Raw genomic sequence first — 18,524 nt, forward strand, 5'->3', positions numbered from 1 at the left:
CATTCACGCCCAGCATGTAAAGTACCAATTTCGCCGGCTGCGTGTGCAAGCAGCACACCTTATTTGCTTGCTTGCCTGCCCGCTAGCCTGCCCCCGTGAAAAGAATAATGATTCATCCGCTTGGCCTCCGCTCCCTCTTACCCTTTTACCATCACCGCCGCGCACAGTCGCCCCACGCCTCCGGTAGCTCATCGAATAAAACGGGGCTGAGGGTGGAGTGAGGAGGGGGGGGGTGAGAATGACGTCATACACAGTGCATGAGAGCGAAGCTGTATACGAAACATGACAGGTACGCACGCCAAAGATGGCGGGAAACGGGGAAGAAACCAGAAAGATGGAAGGAAGTACGGAAAAGGGAGTCAATAGATGAAAGGTGATTGGGGAAGTTGGAGAAAAGGAGGATTTAAGAAAGGCGTGGAAAACAGGAAAGAAGGAGGGAGGGAAGGGAGAGACAGGAGAGGTAAAGAGGAGAACATTTGAAAATGGAAGAGAAAAAAGATGATAGGGGGACAGATAAATAAATTTCTCTCTCTCATTTTGTATGATGTGGGTGTGTGGTTTGCCTTGGCTAATTCCCCTTATAAGGATAAAAGATCTTTCAATATGTGTATACTGCAGCCTAATGGTACTTTATTTTCACATGTTTCAGCAACAGATACCTAATCTAGCCTTTCTTGAGGAAAAAAAAAATGCTGAGGAGTAATGTTAGCAAATTTCTTCTCTTCAGGTTGCTATTACACTGGCCTGATGCTATCCCAGGTCACCATCCTCACCCTGACACTCCTCACCTTCTGCCCATGGGTTCTCCAAGCGGCAAAACCTCCCGGTCCATCTCCGGCTTCAGAGTTCTGGGAGACCCCAAAGAACCAGACTGTACCACTGGGTGATAGAGCTCTCATGAAGTGCAAGGTGAGTGAACACAATGGTGTTTGTAAGGAGTCACTTGATGCTGACTACTCTATAGATGTCAATATAAATCAAAATTTTATATATATCATTTGACGACTTTTCATTCATTTAACACTATGGCATATATTTTACTCGAGTTTAATGTAAGACAATGGTACTCAGCTGAGGCATAATCTTTTAATTGAATTGAATCATGCAGCATCTGCCAGGAGATATATAAACTGTGCTGCAACAATGTTTTCCTTTGGCTTACAATCTGCCACGTTTTCCAGCTACGGTACCCTGTAAATGTCTGCCGCTGGTACTATCTTGAGACTGGTCTAGATTTCTTCAGTGAAAGAGTAAAGCCGGTCCTGATCAAGGACTTCAAACCAAGCTCGAACTCCACGGACTGCTCCATTGAATTTACGAGGGTAAACAAAATTAATTTTTCTAAACTGTTATCACTCTTCATGCAACACTTCTCTTTACAACAATATAGCTTAAAGAAAATGCATAAAGTTGTCCTTGCACAAAATTTACAATAGGCTCATTTCACAAACACTGTTTTGTTGTATTTTCCCACCACTCTGATTAGGCAATAAAATACAATACAAAAGAAGATGAAACAACAATATTGACAGTCTATCCATTCTGAGATGTTCACTATGTAAATAATAAGTACAATTAATTATTTTCAATATTGCAGGTAAAGCGAGTGCAGGAGGGGCAATGGCTGTGCCAAGCCCTACAGTTCCATGCCTCAGAGTTTATCATGGCATCCCCAGCAGTCCTGACAGTTATCACCCGTAAGTCATTCTTCAGATGAGCCAAGTAAATCTCTTTAGAGTCTCCTACTCTGAATACTGCAAAATATTTCAAAATTACCAAGCCTACTCCGAAGACCCAAACAGTTAACAGTAATTTCTTCTACAGCTGACCAAAAGCAACTCCCAGTTCCTGGACGGGATGGTAGAAGAAGTGACACAGAGGATGAACACAAGCCAGAAGATCAAGAAATGCCAGATAACAAAAAGGTAAATCAATGAGATCTTTCATGCTTTTCTGATGATTCAGAAAAAACAAAGACCATCTAATGCCATGGTTTTCATAACCCTGCATAACGGGGAGTTTGCCTCATCAGTATGTCATGTTATCAACGTTCTGATGAATGCCAGGCAGGGTTGGACCGCATAGTGAAAGTCTTGAACTGTAATCCTTTCAGTCTAAAATCTACCTGCCCTCAAACTGAACTTTTTTTTTTTTCCAAAACAAACACATACATCATGTATACCACTATGATGATGAATTTCATGATTGAGAGACCAAAACCAAACCTTTACGAGTCACCATCCATTTTTCTGAGTCTTCCCTTCTTGCCTTTAACAGAACCACAACCACGATGAGAAGCACCAACATGACATCTCCTTTGACTTGGGAGAGGAAAGTGCTATTCAAATGGTGGTGGTGGGCGATGTGGCCCTTCTACCCTGCCAAGTCCAGAAACCACTCAGCTCCTGCTCTTGGATCAAACCCAGTGGAGACATTCTACCTCTTGTAAAAGGTAATAACCTTAAACTATTTTCATGTCCTTTGTTGACCAACTATACCATAAGTTCCCTTCATGCCCATCTTCCCTGACTTACGAACAAACTAGACACCAAAAACGTGATCAAGTAACTAAAACCAGGCCTATTTTAATGCCAAATCCAGATGGAGAAACTACTGCACACTCAAGGAACTACTTGTTGGATGGCTCCCCCCAGAATGGTAGTTGTTCTTTACGAGTGGAAAAGGTGGGCCATGCTGACGAGGGCAATTGGCGCTGTCTGGTGCATGTGGGAAAACATGTACAGGAGGTCAAAGGCCCACTCATTCACCTCCACATCATTGGTGAACCGCTGAACTCTGGTGGAAACACAGGTAAGGCTGAATCCAGAGATTTCTCTGAACTTCTAAAACATGTGAAGGAAACCAACTGTGGAACATGAAATGTATCTGAAAAGTGTGTCCAATATTTCTATGGTAACTTACATCCTTAGAGAAAGTCACCACTAAAATGATTGATACATTACTCAAATTGTTGTTACACACTGGGTTTCCTCTACCAATACAAGTTACATCATGGTGGCATTTCTCCTACCACAAGGCTATGCCATAATGACACAAGAATAAGGCATTAGGCCTAGCTAATTTATACCAATGGTCATACAAATATCAAAAGTGTGAAGATAATTAGTTTTGCAATATTCAAAAATATTTCCATTGTAGTTAATACTCAGGTTTCTCATTCTCCCACAGACACCTTCATACCTTTCAAGGCACCTACTGAGGACTCCACCACACTCATCATCATCCTCGTCATGACTTCTATCATTCTCTTTGCAATCATCATCTTCCTCTTCACATGCTTGTACCAACAAATGCGTCACAACATAAACAATGTGGAAGAGGACCGCAAGATCCTCCAACCTAACATCATAAAGGAACCTGATGATGTGTCCAAACACTACATGTCAACAGACTTTAGGACGGACCCTGGCTTCTTCATGGAGAAAAAACTGGCACCCATTCAGTACACTGACATTGAGCACTACAGTCATTACCTTAATATGACTGGCGGTAGCAGTGGTTCCACTGTTGATGGGTACATCATTTTCCCCAGTGCAAGTGTGAGGTCTTCAACAAGTTCCCACACCACTATGTCCACTCTGTCAACACTCCCTGCTGGTAGTCGTTCTCGGTCAGCCAGTGCAGGCACCACTGGCAGTGACATAAGTGTCAGCAACTTTACACGGAGCTTTGAAAATCCATCCTACCACCCAGACTCTCTCTCACACCTTGCAGGAGCTGCACTTGGTAGAGACTCCTTTGTGTACAATACAAATCATCTCTATGAAGAAATTAAGGAGAGGATTGAGGAAGAGGAGGAAAAGACTCCTTCCCCAGTATACACAAACCTTGTTCATGAGAATGAAGGTTATCTGATCCCCAATAATTCCCCTGCAAGTCCACAAACAACTAGTCAAGACTTGGCATTGACTCCAAGCACACCACAAAAAGCTGCAAAGCCTGAAGTACTATCTAAACCTGCAGCTCTCACCAAATCAAACAGTGACATCATTACTCCTACATCCCCTCCTTTAATCAGTGAAATTTCAAAGACAAAACTACCTGGTTCAAATCCTGAGCTTTATGGAGCACAGCAAGGTCACTCTGACCATCATCCAGCTGGAGAAAATACCAGACACGAGGACCAAATGGCAAGAATCACTCCCTACTCTAGAGTGGGCCTTGATGGCAATATTGAACCAATAGAGGCCGACCTGGATACTATCTCCCTCCCTAAAACTGGGTACTCTAGGGTTGGTATTGCACCTGCAGAGACTTCAGAAGCATATGATATTCCCCCACACAGACCGGAGAGGGTAAAAAGAACCATTTCTGACCCAGTTGACACTGAGGTTAGAGTTGATGGTCTTGTGGGTATTGTAGTGTAATATAAATTAGTAGAAGTAATGAATAATACTTGTAAGGGGTGGAACCGTTAAATAAAAATTAGCGAGAAATACCTCCCTGATGCCAGCCTTTAAGACCCATTAACATCTTCACAATGTGACGCGAAGCTCTGTTTTTGGATCAGGCCCAAGATCTCTCTATCAGTTTCTACTATTTTTCCTCCATTATTTTTTTTTCCACACAAAGAGAGCAGACTGGCACTAACTGCCAACCCCATTCCTCCTCTTCCAAGTCAATGACACAGAAACAGATGAATTAATACATCATACATTTCTTCCCAGAAAAATCAATGGGAAGGCCTGGACTGATGCTGGCCACAGGTTTCCAGTGAAGCTAGAGAAAATAATTGTTATTAATAAGCCTTAGATTTAAAGTGCCAATAGTATATAATTACAGCTTCCACTGCTCTCCCTTCATCTTTCATGGTTCATTCATGCAGACACATTTCGAATCTCACATCTTCCAAAAAGTGGCCAAAATCTGTTTTAATGTCTAATCTCCCTTCATTCTGAACTCATACTTAAGTCATATTGAGAACAAACATGAATAAAAAAAATTGCAAATGTTAAAACAAATTTACTAAAAAAAAAAAAATGAAGTTTACTTAACCACAAAGAAATGCTAATAAGAAACATATACCTCAAAGTTGATGCACTTAAGTATGACAGGGCAGCTATGTACATAGTGGATATGTTACAATGTAAACAAGGTAAATATTACTTCTTCCTCCAGAAGTACTGAAGTCATTCATTATTTTTTTTTCCAACTTTGGCTAGAAAAGACCAAAGTCTGAAGTATTCATTTCACAAAACTGTATAAAGACACATGTATTTATAAGCACAGTATTCCTATATCATATCTAAAACAATACGTACCTTATTCACACACTTGTAAAGTAATTCATGACTTTTCCACAGAGAGGCATGGACACGTACATATATACATAACAAACATACATATCATTCTCACAAAGGTCACAAAATGTTCATCATATCATATGCATTCTAAGGTATTTCATCACACTTGATCAACACATCTCAGATCAAACTTCATCTCAAGATATAATTTTTCCTGCTGTACAACTTTCCTATGAAATAAAAAAAGTGTGTTACTGTTACAAGCTCTATTATTGTTGCCAAAAGAGAGCAATATGCTCATATAGCTACCCATTCAAAGTATGTACAGTATAATTATGTAAAGAGTGAGAGAACAAGAGAGAGATAGAGAGATTGAGAAAGAGATAATGAGAGAGAGAGAGAGAGAGAGAGAGAGAGAGAGAGAGAGAGAGAGAGAGAGAGAGAGAGAGAGAGAGAGAGAGAGAGAGAGAGAGAGAGAGAGAGAGAGAGAGAGAGAGAGAGAGAGAGAGAGAGAGGGGGGGGGGGGGGGGAGGGAGGGCGAGAGAGAGAGAGGGGGGGGGGGAGGGAGGGCGAGAGAGAGAGAGAGGGGGGGGGAACGGAGTTTGGTATCTTGTTGGCAATAACCAGCACTTGGAGTCAATATTACACCAGAGATGGCAAAGGAGAAATGTAAGGAAGGTACCAGAACAAAGTGATAGTAAGTGGAAAAATTGTCATAATTTTTTTTTTATGGACATTAGTCTCAAATCATAAAATAAAATGACAGGGAGAGAGAAAACAACGGATAGAGAGGGGAGGGGAAATAGAGAAGAAAGAGGCACAAAAGAGGGGCAAAAACTGAAAGAATATAGGGAGAGAGTCAAGGAAGGCTGGAAGTCCACAGATGATGTCATCCCACAGGTATATGATTAACCACATTATTACTCACAACCACATAGCACATTTCCCATTTGAGAAACAAATCTTTACTTGAGTGGTTTCCACCTATCCTGCTGACATACTTAAATAGATATATGTTTGATATTTTTTTCCAGGAGGTGCAAAGATGGGAGGGAAGGTGGAGGGGAGTGGAGTGTATTTTTCTTTTTGGCTACCTCCCTTGTAAGGGGGGAAAAGCCTCAGTATATGTATGAATGTATTTTTTTCTTCTTCCTATTCTATTTTCTTTTACCACTGGCCTTTGTTTTGAACAACCTTGGCCAAGGTATTCAATACAACAGAAACAGGCACTAATCCTCTCTCTTACCTTTCCCTGATGCAAGTGGATCAACCCCAATGGATGCACACATTTCCTGAAACTGCTTCCTGAACTGTGCATTCTTTCTTATCTCATGTTTGTATTTTGCAGCAAATTCTTCTAGATTCTCTCTAAATTTGTCAAGTTGTTTTGACATCTGTGGGTAAAAGAAAAGTGACCTCTATAAATATGTATCAAATATTCTACATCATTACTCTTATAGCTATCTCAACAAGTGCATACATAATAGAGCTAAAAAGAAAAGGTATTTTATCTTTGTCAAGATACTGCTATGCCACAATTTCCATGAACGCACCTGTTCAATTTGATTTTCCTGGATTTCATTTCCCTTGTCCTTAAATCTCTCCTGTTGTATCTTCTGCCTCTGTATAGCTCCTACACCTGCACGCCGCCTCATCCTGAAAACAAGAAAACTGAACAATGATCCTTTCCATAATGGAAGGTATGTTTCCTTTCATTCTGACTGGTACGAACTATTCCCTTCTTCTTAATGGCATCCCTTTATTATTAATGGGGTTATGTCTACCTAATTCAACTTCTAGTGTGCCGCCAAATGAAACTTTTCCTTTTATTTTGGCTGCTCCTGGGCTATTTTACTTGTCATCCTGACACTCCTTAAATCTACCTATATACCAAGGGCTTCTTTCTCCTTATAAAGGAGCTAGCCGAGGCAAAGTCATGCATGCAATCCCACTCATTCCACTCCCATCCACCACCCATATTTCCCTCTTATCTTAGCTCTTCGTGGATGAAGGCTCATCCCTGTCTCCTGCCCACTGCCTGGGTCAGTGGCAATGCAGTAAGACACAGTATATCCACAGCAGGGACATTTCACTTACGTGGCAACCCCCTTTCTACTCCTTAAGTAAAAACATTCACAGCTTGACCCATCCCACCCTCTCCTTCCCCTCCAGCACACTGTCATATGTTCAATACCAACCCATCATACCTCCTTACCACATATTGTCAGTGTCAAAGAGCAACGGTTCCTTATGAAAGAAGACTTCCAGTATATAAAGACACCACTATAACCAAAAGAATAGAAAGGACGAAGAAGAAGAAGAAAAAAGAAAATTAACATTACTGTTCAATCTCTTCATGAGTTATTTCCAACTTCATAACCTGAACTAAACACCAATGTTCTCTCATATGCAGAGGACTTGACAATAATCTAGAGCAGTAAATATATAACAGCAGCAGAGAAATCCTAAGCCATCTTGAACAAACTGGAAGAATGGCTCACAAACAACAGAATGGAAGCAACACCTCAGAAATCAAGAGTGACATTATTCACACCTGATAACCATGAATAATAATAATAATTAATATTAATAATAATAATAATAATAATTAATAATTATAATAATAATAAAATCCTATATTAAAATCAAATGCTCAAACCTAAAACCTATGCCTAACATTTGATACTCGTAAGGCTTTCAGACTTCAGACAACAGAAAGAAACCCTAATTTCCATCTACAAACAATTCATAAGAACCACCCTTTACTACCCCTCCACAGCGTGGTTCCCAACAATCAATTTACAAACTTTACACAATGGAGCACTGAGAATAATAACAGTATACACCAAAACTACCTCCATTGGACACCTACATACAGATACCATCATGCTGGGTGATTTTGACTGGTGGTGTAAAATTGACACATTCAATAATTCTTAAAAGAAAACAGATGCCAAAAAAGTTGTGGTCAACTTCACATCACCAGTCAAAATTACCCCACATCATGGTACCAAAATCTTCCCCATGGAATGCCACATGAAAATGACAGGAACCCTAAGCACCACACACCCTTCCCACTACATTTCACAAGCACCATCAACAAAACACAACAAAAAGCTACACCAGCAGCATACTAATCAACATTCACAATAGCCTACCTCCTACATAAAAAAAGTACTCTCACAATCATGAAACTATTTGCCATTAAGACAGTGCCAACACAGATTAGGCCAGGCTACAGATTCAAACTGCCCAAAATGCAATCACCACACAGAGGACACAGAACACTTTGTAATGCCCCACATAAACTCCTTCAATAGGAGTCAAATTTTCATGTGCAGCATCGGATGCCTGAGGTATGATGATTGATGTATCACAATACTCATGTTATAAAATATAAAGTCACTGCTGTATTACCCATTCTCTTTCACTAAATAATAAATACAGAAAATGTGATCAAGTCAGTACACAGAATTCAGGGGTAACTCAGCTACAACTACAAAACAATAACTCAGCTACAACTACAAAACAATAACTCAGCTACAACTACAAAACAAATATAATCAATATGTTGACACCGGCATCCTCGTATACACACCCGCGCCTCAAGACGCTGTCATTTGGAAGAGGTTAACAATCCCCAGACAACATAATATCTCTTCCTTGCATTCTTTATAGGCCTGTCTGGAGGCTACCTCTAATTGTCAATGAATTTTAAGTGGATGTATATGGTTATCAGTAGTTGTTAGTGAATGGCAGGCAGGATAACCATTTCTAGTGATGCAATGATACTAGTTCTTGGCTCAAATTTCATTCACTAGGAATCCAAGAGCAAATCTAATATCAAAAACACATTACAGGTAAACGTCGACTTACGATGGCATTAGGTTTCGATAGAGCCATCGTAAGACGATCTCATCGTAAGTCGATCCCCACTCTGTTCCGTGGTCACTGTACCTAGCCTACCTGTATATTAACCACCAGAGATACTGAATATAGCCTATTAAACATGTACAGTAGTTTATTTAATTATTTTTATCCTTTTTACCATATTCAAACACTATAATATGTATTTTCAGTACGGACTTAAATCTCGCGGGCAGCAGCCAATACCAGCCGTACGACGTGACGTAATAATACTCGCATCATAAAATATAGTCACCGCTTATATCGATCGTTCTCTCTTTCACCCGCGAATTTTGAAAACCACAGAGAATGGGATTTAGGGCACATTTGAGAGAATGTAAAAACACAGGGGCGACTACAATAAATATAATCAAGACGCCGATATGGCAGCGTCGCGAATCCACTTGCTCCTCATGACGCCTATGTGTGCGGCACCGTATGGAAGGGGTTAAATTATCATATCGTCGTCGTCGTCATCGTAAAGTCGAACAATCGTAAGTCGCGGCCATCGTAAGTCGACGTTTACCTGTATTCAGTTATTTTTATTTTGCATTTTCTATGGAATGGTTAGTTTATATTGGGTTAAGAGCTATTGGACAACGTGGCTCGCAACATGATCTCTGGGAACATTTTTAGACTGCTGTTTGTATTAGATAAATTTGTTTATTTGAATGTTTGCTTGAGGTTATTCCGTCATTACTAATGCAGCTGAGATGGATCTCCACTGATGCCCCCTGAAGGACATACATCCTCTGTACTTCACCACAGTGGCTTAATCCTGGTTGGTAAGGTTGTATGTATGGTGAGAACTGCATGTGAAGTGTTTTTAGGGACGTTGGAATGACTGTGGATGTCAATCAAGTCTGAAATTAGTGTTATCGGCTCCATCATACTGATTAGGTTCTAGCATATATGCAACGCTGATCTACCACACCTCTGATGTTTGCCATTGTGGAGAGGGGTTGGAAAGCCATGAAAGTACTTTTGCACTTAGTGTGGGGCTGTTTTATTTCACTGGCTGAAAGTAGTGTGAGAAGGGGAGCAGTCACTAAATGTCAACTTTCCATATTCAAAAAGGTGTAAGAAACATAGTTAAAGTTGATAGTGAGATAGATCTTCGGCTTAGTCTGGTGACAAATTTTGAAAATGTGAACCTAAGAGGTGATTACCTCCATTGCCTATCTTGCAAGACCAATATATATGAAGGCATCTGTCAATGTTCTCATGTTTAGTGATACCCAAAGACAAAGCAAATAATATAACAATTATATTCAATTAGACATTCAAAAGTGCTATCATTGGTTCCAACAACATATTATTCAAAATAATTTCTTTATAAGAAATATATAACTTATATTTATAAGCATACATACATTCATACATATACCAAGGGTTTTTTCCCCTTTCCCTTATAAGGGAGACAGCCAAACTAAAAGTGAAAGTGTATAAAAAATAAACCCACTCCCACCCTTTCCCTTACAAGGGAGACAGCCAAACTAAAGGTTAGAATAAAAATGTATAAAAAATAAACCCACTCCCACCCATTTCATCCCCACATACTCCACTTCCACCCACTCTTTTCTTAGCTCCTCTTGGATGACAGGTCATCTCTGCATCTCACCCATTGCCCTGGGTCAGAAGCAAAACAGGAAAAAAAAAATTATCATCCAAAGCCCTGTTGATACCACATAATCATACTAGTCTAATGATTATGATAATCATAAAATTGGTACTAGGAATACAGATTTAGTGTACTGTATTCTTTGTTCGTTATTCATTATGAGCAATTTAACCATATTTCTGTCCAGATTACAGATATTCCATGATCATCTCTACTCTACTACCTTGCCCAAGACTAAATACAAGTTGAAAAGTACTTGAACAGGGTCAGGGCACATTGAATGTTAATTCCTTCTCAATTGAATTCTTGTACGAGTTCAAAATAACACCTTTACTTTGTTCACTGTACATTGCTGAAAATGAATAAATGAATCATTCTTATTGGTAGTCTTTATATACTTGCATTCAAAATCAAATTAACTTACTTTTGTGCAGAGTAATTCCTAATGTTTACACTATCGAACCTTTGGTTACAATAATATAAAATTAAGAAAACATAGAAACGACACACGATAAGATACGATGGAGGATTTTGTAAATTATACACATTCAAATTAACTATATCTATTTTCCACATATGTTTTCCATTACAATATACTCAGCAAATGTATTCCATTAATTTCTCTTTAAAAGTCACGTGGAAACTAAGACCAAATGTAACAGTTTATTCAAAGAATACGATGATAAAGACGAAATAAAACGGTGTCAAATACTTTTGAATTACGGTTTTGTGTTTCGTGTAGTGCAAGATTATTTTGGCTTTTTTTTTGTAAGAAAGTAACTGAAAACCAATACTCAATTTCCTCAGGGGGCAACAACAGGAACCACTGAAGAAAAAAATACCTTTTAAAAGAGGTGAATCCACTTCACTACAGAGAAGACAACGGCAAGAAGTGGGCGGTGACAAGACTGATCCTGTCATATTTATGATAAAGAATGGGCAAGTTTTAATACTAGAATTACATATTGTTTGCTGGTGTGACCTTTTCCAAAATGGAATTGTACATTCTGATGTTTTACTAAGTATTGGTTATTCTGTCATAAATGACTCCTTTTTGCAGCTGGTACACTTAGTTTTTGGAATGATCATGTTTTATTTCTCATTTTTTTTAGTTTTTTTCCTTCATTAATGATGACTCGTTTTATTATGAATAACAAAGATATTAAACTTGACACCCTCTTGGTGATTTCTATTAGTGCCCTTGCAATATCTTGTATTTCTTCTTACATAATACATGGAGTTCACACTAGTCTAATGTATCTGATAATCTCAATCTGTTACCAAACTTTAACTTGGTCTGAGTCTGAGATACTAAATTTAAATTATCAGTATTTTAATAATCAAACTGGTGAGGGGTACTGCAGCCATACTCCAAATTTTCATGGCTAGGAGTGTGGTACACTTTTGTGTACAATTGAATTGAGTTCCACTTCCATCATCCATGGCTCTGCCCAGCAGGTCTCACTAATTGCCGAACAAACCGATAAAAGCCGAATAAACCAACAAAACCCAAACAAGGACGGTTTTTGCTCAAATGCACCCTTCTATATATATATGGTTGCATTATTTGAACTATTTTCTTTAAAATGTGTGATTTCCATGTAATATTATCAAAGTGAAGTTACGTTTTTATCTTCTGCCAAATTACCAAACACAGCAACGATTCGTCCAGCCCGCCGTCTATGATCACTGGTGGTATGGATCAAACTACAGTCTTTTAAGTTTCTTACAGTTGTGTTATTAGTGTAATAGACTGCATATAGTTGAATTATTTCAACTATTTTCTTTAAAATATGTGATTTTCATGTAATTTGACCAAAGAGAAGTTATGTTTTAGCCTCTGCAGGATGACGTGACACATTTTCAAGAAAATAGTTGAAATAATTCAACTATATGCAGTCTATTACACTAATATCACAATAGTAAGAAACTTAAAAGAGTGTAGTTTGATCCATACCACCAGTGATCATAGACGGCGGGCTGGGTCGAATCGTAGCTGTGTTCAGTAATTTTGCAGGGGATAAAAACGTAACTTCTCTTTGATCATATTACATGGAAATCGCACATTTTAAAGAAAATAGTTCAAATAATGCAACCTTATATATATAGAAGTGTGCATTTGAGCAAAAACCGTCCTTGTTTGGGTTTTGTTGGTATGTTCGGCTTTTATCGGTTTTGTTCGGTTTGTTCGGCAATTAGTGAGACCGCTGCCCAGCTTAGTTAGAAATTCAAAATGACTGATGACTGAAACCCTAGGCCCAGGGAAATTTTAAGTTAATTCCAAGTTTATTATGTTTGAAGAGTTACAAAGTGCAGTTCAAACTTATGAATAAGAACATTATTGTAAGCTATATGGTTGGTTAGGTTAAGTAGGTTAGGCTAATAGTAGATCATAATAGTGGCTACGGCGCAATTGATGCAATGCTGTATTCAATATTATAATCGGCTATGAATATGGCAGTGACGCAAGGGGTGATGTTGCATTTGCGCATGCTCAGAACACTGCCATACTCCTAACCGTGAAAATCCAGAGTACAGCTGCTGTACCTATATCCTATGGATTTAATATTTATCAAGATGACTAATGGGCTCTTCAGTGTTTCTCTGTCATGCATATATTTTGCTAATTTTGATGCCTATGTGGTCTCTTGTGAGGGGGGTCACAATATTAATGCACTTTTTTTCTTAATTTTTTATTTTCTTGTTCCTAAAGCTCATAAGATATACATTGAACCTATGCATAGTGGATAAATGTTACCCTGGAGTAAAGTGGTCTTATTCAGAAACAACTTGGGTGGCAGTTTGGTTGTGAAATTTTTTCATGTGATGTTTGATAGCTCCATTTTGTAAATGCATTGATATTCTCCTTCTGAGACTACATCTGATATGTCCAAACTGCCACCCATAAGAGCTTAGTTAAAAACACTTAAATAATCACAAGTATAGTAGAGACCTAGAAAAACTCAAGCTTTTAGAAGCAATTTATATAAGAGAATATAACCCCATTACAGTATAAACATCCAAAGTAATATGATTTCAAGCATTAACTTGTATAATAATTTGCTCTCCCTTCATCCCTCTCCCTCCAACCAACTCCTCTGCTTCCACCCCACCCTTCGACATTATGAAGACAGGTCATAATCGCCCTCTCCCTCCCTCCTCTCACCCACTCCCTCCATCTCCCCATACTGACACCATCAAGACAGGTCAACCCCCCTCCACCCCACCCCCTCTGTCCCTCTATCTACCCCCTCCCCCTCCATCACCTATTAATGTTAGGCTCTGATATATAAGCCAAAGGCACATGCTCTCATATGTCATTTCTTAAAAAAAAAAAATAAAAAAAAATGTATTGTCCCCCAGCAGTCCAGGTATCTGTATTTGTAAACTATTTGATTTATTCATGTCTATTTTATATACTTGTAAATTTTTGCAATTTTTGACACCAGTGTAACCTCTCAAGTTCTTTATTTCTATATGAATGTAATTTATATGTTCCAGATTTTCCTAATGATGTCTCAATGCAGACAAAGTGTTGAAATTTAAATGTATAGTTTTGGTGAACTGGTATTTGCCCACTTCCCCAAATGGCCGAAAACTTGTTAGAAAGCTTGAAAATACACAAAAGAAAATCAACAACTACCAAAACACTTTCAACTTTAACAATATATATATGCAGCAAAAATCATATAGACACTTGATTCCAAATATGCAGAAAACCACATAGGAAAATAACAAGATTATTATAGACCTGGTCTAAAATCTGTTGTCATCCTTTGTGCTTTTCTGCATTTTATATATATATACTATATATATATCTTACAGGAAGGGAGCTTTGCTCATGGTGTCCTGTCTTTGTAACTTACAGTGTCTAGTTTGCCCTTAAATTCATGTATGGTTTTTGGACACACTATTGTTTTGTCCTTTTTTCTTTCTTTTTTTTTCTTTTTTTTCTTTTTCTTTTTCTTTTTTTCCCGTGTCCTCTTGTGTTTGTCTTGTTCTAATTTAGTAAGTCCTCTCTATCAGGGATTTCCATGCCTTTCATGATTCTGTAGATGGTCAGTAGGTCACCTCTCTTTGTTCCAAAGTCTGTAATTTCAGTTTAGCCAGTCTCTCCTCATATGACAGGTTTGAAAGTGCTGGAGCCATTTTCGTGGAAGCTCTGGATTCTTTCAATTTTCTTTTATATTCTTTTTGATACTGGCTGATCATAGAGTAGCAGCATACTCCAGTGTAGGCCTTATTAGTGTGACTAAAACTTTTTTTTTTTTTAACCATTTCTTTGTCTAAATAGGTAAAAGCCACCTTTATTGATCTTAGCTAGTTGTAGGATTCTCCAACAATTTTGTTTATTTGTCTATCAGGTGACAAGTGCTGGTTACCACTTATACAATCTTTTGGGGCCAGGTGTTTGGTTGTTTTGGGTTATTCTTAACTGTCTGCCAGCTAAGAAGTTTGTTGGCCATATCTTGTCATTGTTGTCTGTCTGTCTCAGTGATCTTTCTGACAGTATGCATCTGAGAACTAATGAATGACTTGGTTATGTCTGTTGCTATTATAGCTGTTGTTTCTGGTGGTTCTTTCTTGTTAAATCTCTCTTGGACGTGTGTGACGTTATTTCAGATTGCACTTATTGTGCCAACAGCACTGTATGGGGCAGAAACATGGAACATAAGAGAGGAAGAGAGAAGGAGTTTGAATTTGTTTGAGATGAGGTCTCTGAGAAGTAGGATGGGGGTTACTAGGCTAGATAGTTGAGATATGAGGAGGTGAGGAGGAGAACAGGGGTTGGGAGATAGGGTTGATGAAAGAGTATTAGGATGGTTTGGACACATGGAAAGAATGAGTGAAGAAAGACTAGTAAAAGAGGTATGGAAGGCAGATGTGGAGGGAGTGAACATGAAGGGACGTCCTAGGATGAGGTGGATGGATGGGGTGAAGGGGGCTTTGGGGAAGAGGGGAATGTCTGTTGAGGAAGGACGGGAGAGGACAGAAGACAGGTGAATGGAGAATGGTTGTATATGGATGATGTTGTGATGCATGAGGTGGAATGGGCGGGGGGTGAGGTAGTATGTGTGAGCAAATTCTGACGCAGCCCGAAGGGATTTCTCCCCGTCTTCTCCTTTTATGCATGGGGGGACGGAGAGGGGGGTCACCGATTTAATGAAGCGGCCTTGCTGTGGATGTGCTGTGTCTTGTGACACTGCTTCTGACCCAGGGCAGTGGACAAGGTGCAGGGATGACCCGTCATCCAGGAGGTGCTAAGATAAGAGGGAGGGTGGAGGGGTGTGGAGTGTATTCAGGGATGGAATGGGTGGGAATGATTTTATGCCTTTTCCTTTTTGGCTACCTCCCTTGAAAGGGGGAAAAATCCTTGGTATATGTATGTATGTATGTACTGATGGAGTAGCCTTCCCTGAATCCATGATTAACATCCACTTAAAGAAAAATGCTGACCACTTTTAACTTTTATTATCCATCCTCTTACAAAGGATTACAAAGGCGAAGCATGCCAACAGGAGACCTTTTGGTCCATATCTAGGTCGGATGCGAAAAAAAAAATAATAATAATAATAAATAAAAACTATAATAATGTAAATAAATGAAATACATAAATAAATGCGTAGGTATAGTTAAATAATAAACAAACAGGTAAATAGTAAATAATAATAAATTAACATACAGTATAACTAATAATAAATGAAAATCAGATAGACAAATGATAACAAAACAAAAACAATATAAAATAAATTATAATCATTACAGCATCTTGCTTAGGTGTTTATCTAAATGATTCTTAAAACTTCAAACTGAACTACATTGCACTACCTGTGCAGGAAGTTTATTCCATTCATTAACTACACGGTTGGCAAAGTTGTTTCTACCTACTTCTAAATTTAATCTATTTCCGGACAGTTTGAGACCATTGTTTCTTGTCTGATTCTCATTCAATGTGAAAATTTTGTCACTTTTGATGTTGTCAATTCCCTTTAAAATCTTAAAGACCTGTATCAAGTCACCTCTGAGTCTATGCTTTTTTAGGGAAAACAGATTCATATGTTTTAGTCGATTTTCGTTTGATTTATTTTTTATATTTGGAATCAGTTTTGTGGCTCCCCGTTGTACTTTTTCCAGTCTGTCAATGTCTTTAATGAGATTCGATGACCATACGGAAACAGCATATTCCAAATGTGGACGAACTAACGATTTAATATAGCTTGTTGATGAGTGATGGACTTTTGAAATCAAAAGATCGCGCAATGAGTCCTAGAATCTTATTTGCTTTCTCAGAGGCTGAAATACACTGCTTGGATGATTTGAGGTCGTTACTGATAATTACCCCTAGATCTTTTTCACTATCCACTTTTGTTAACGAATTTCCAAATAACTTGTAATCATACTTACTGTTATTTTTACCTATGTGCATTACCTTGCATATACTTGTGTTAAATTTCATTAGCCACTTTTCAGACCCTTGCTGTAATTTATCTAAATCTTCTTGAATATCTAATTGGTTTGAGTGATCATTTGCCACTCCACACAGTTTTGTATCATCAGCAAATTTGGAAACAGTAGATTTTAGTCCATGGTCTATATCATTTATATATACTATGAATAGAAGTGGCCCAAGAATGGAACCCTGAGGAACTCCACTTGTAACATTTTTCCATCTAGAAGTTTTTCCATTTAAAACAACTCTCTGTTTTCGACCATTCAACCAATTACTAGTCCAACCTAATAGGTTATCACTTATTCCGTGTAAAGCTAATTTAGTAAGTAGTCTTTCGTGTGGGACGGTATCAAAAGCTTTTGCAAAGTCTAGATATATTAAATCTATGTTGTTTCTTTTGTCATAATTCGAGATAACTGTGTTGTAGAATTGGAGTTAGTCACACAAGAACGTTTCCGTCTGAAACCATGCTGGCTATCATTCATCAAACGGTTACTTTCTAAATGATGTTCGATAGCATCTCTGATGATAGTTTCCATTATTTTTCCTACGATTGAAGTCAAACTTATAGGCCTATAGTTATTTGGCTTCTTTTTGTCGCCTTTTTTGAATATGGGAGTAATGTTAGCTAGCTTCCATTCTCTTGGGACATCTCCGGATATGATGGATTTCATTTTTCATTTCCTTTAAGATTCTTGGATGCCAACCGTCAGGCCCTGGTGTTTTATTAACTTTGAGTTTATCTATACACCTTTTAATTGTTTCTTTTGTTATATTTACCGTAGTAAGTTTACCCTAGACTTTTCACAGGTTTCAGTTTGGAATTCACTTTGAGGTCTTTCGTTTACGAATACCGAGCTAAAATAATTGTTTAAGATATTACACATTCCTTCATTTGAATATTCAAGTTGACCTTCAGCAGATAATAGTGGACCAATGTGATTCCTAACAACCTTTTTATCTCTAATGTAACTATAGAATTCTTTGGGATTCTCTTTGGATTTATCAGCGATGTTCATTTCGTATTGTCGTTTTCTTTTTCTTATTGTCTTTTTCAAGTCTCTCTGTATTGATACATAACTTTCATAGTCATTAGATGCACCCGAGCACTTATATTTCTTATAAGCCTGTCTCTTTTTAGCAATACTTTTTTCAGTTTCTTTGTCGAGCCACTTTGGGCGAGCCTGATTTGGGGGACGTCTTTCCTTAAAAGGAATGTAAGTTTGAATCATCTTAGTGAGCGTATTTTGAAATATTTCCCACATCTGATCTACAGGTCTTT

At 38.3% G+C, this 18,524-nt stretch overlaps 3 protein-coding genes across 3 annotated transcripts in view; 2 read left to right on the forward strand and 1 right to left on the reverse strand.

The window, feature by feature from the left end:
• The window catches only part of LOC143028621 (uncharacterized), a 14,445-nt gene extending 8,918 nt beyond the window's left edge, over positions 1-5,527 (forward strand). The window contains exons 2-8 of the mRNA XM_076191008.1: positions 728-909; positions 1,182-1,322; positions 1,598-1,697; positions 1,825-1,925; positions 2,278-2,452; positions 2,602-2,811; positions 3,190-5,527. Of these exons, the coding sequence (XP_076047123.1) occupies positions 728-909; positions 1,182-1,322; positions 1,598-1,697; positions 1,825-1,925; positions 2,278-2,452; positions 2,602-2,811; positions 3,190-4,388 (2,108 nt within the window). The 3' untranslated portion in view covers positions 4,389-5,527. The remainder of the gene's footprint in view (positions 1-727; positions 910-1,181; positions 1,323-1,597; positions 1,698-1,824; positions 1,926-2,277; positions 2,453-2,601; positions 2,812-3,189) is intronic.
• lsn (vacuolar-sorting protein SNF8) overlaps positions 1-11,382 on the reverse strand; it is an 84,112-nt gene extending 72,730 nt beyond the window's left edge. The window contains exons 1-3 of the mRNA XM_076191016.1: positions 11,216-11,382; positions 6,818-6,920; positions 6,511-6,658 (exon numbers count right to left, since the gene is read on the reverse strand). Of these exons, the coding sequence (XP_076047131.1) occupies positions 6,511-6,658; positions 6,818-6,920; positions 11,216-11,367 (403 nt within the window). The 5' untranslated portion in view covers positions 11,368-11,382. The remainder of the gene's footprint in view (positions 1-6,510; positions 6,659-6,817; positions 6,921-11,215) is intronic.
• Positions 11,383-11,521: 139 nt separating this feature from the next.
• The window catches only part of LOC143028623 (protein Spindly-B-like), a 36,554-nt gene continuing 29,551 nt past the window's right edge, over positions 11,522-18,524 (forward strand). The window contains exon 1 of the mRNA XM_076191011.1: positions 11,522-11,730. Within this exon, the coding sequence (XP_076047126.1) occupies positions 11,727-11,730 (4 nt within the window). The 5' untranslated portion in view covers positions 11,522-11,726. The remainder of the gene's footprint in view (positions 11,731-18,524) is intronic.

Source organism: Oratosquilla oratoria, chromosome 9 (genome assembly GCF_046742065.1).
Source record: "Oratosquilla oratoria isolate Oo_2021 chromosome 9, ASM4674206v1, whole genome shotgun sequence".
NCBI lineage: Eukaryota > Metazoa > Arthropoda > Malacostraca > Stomatopoda > Squillidae > Oratosquilla > Oratosquilla oratoria.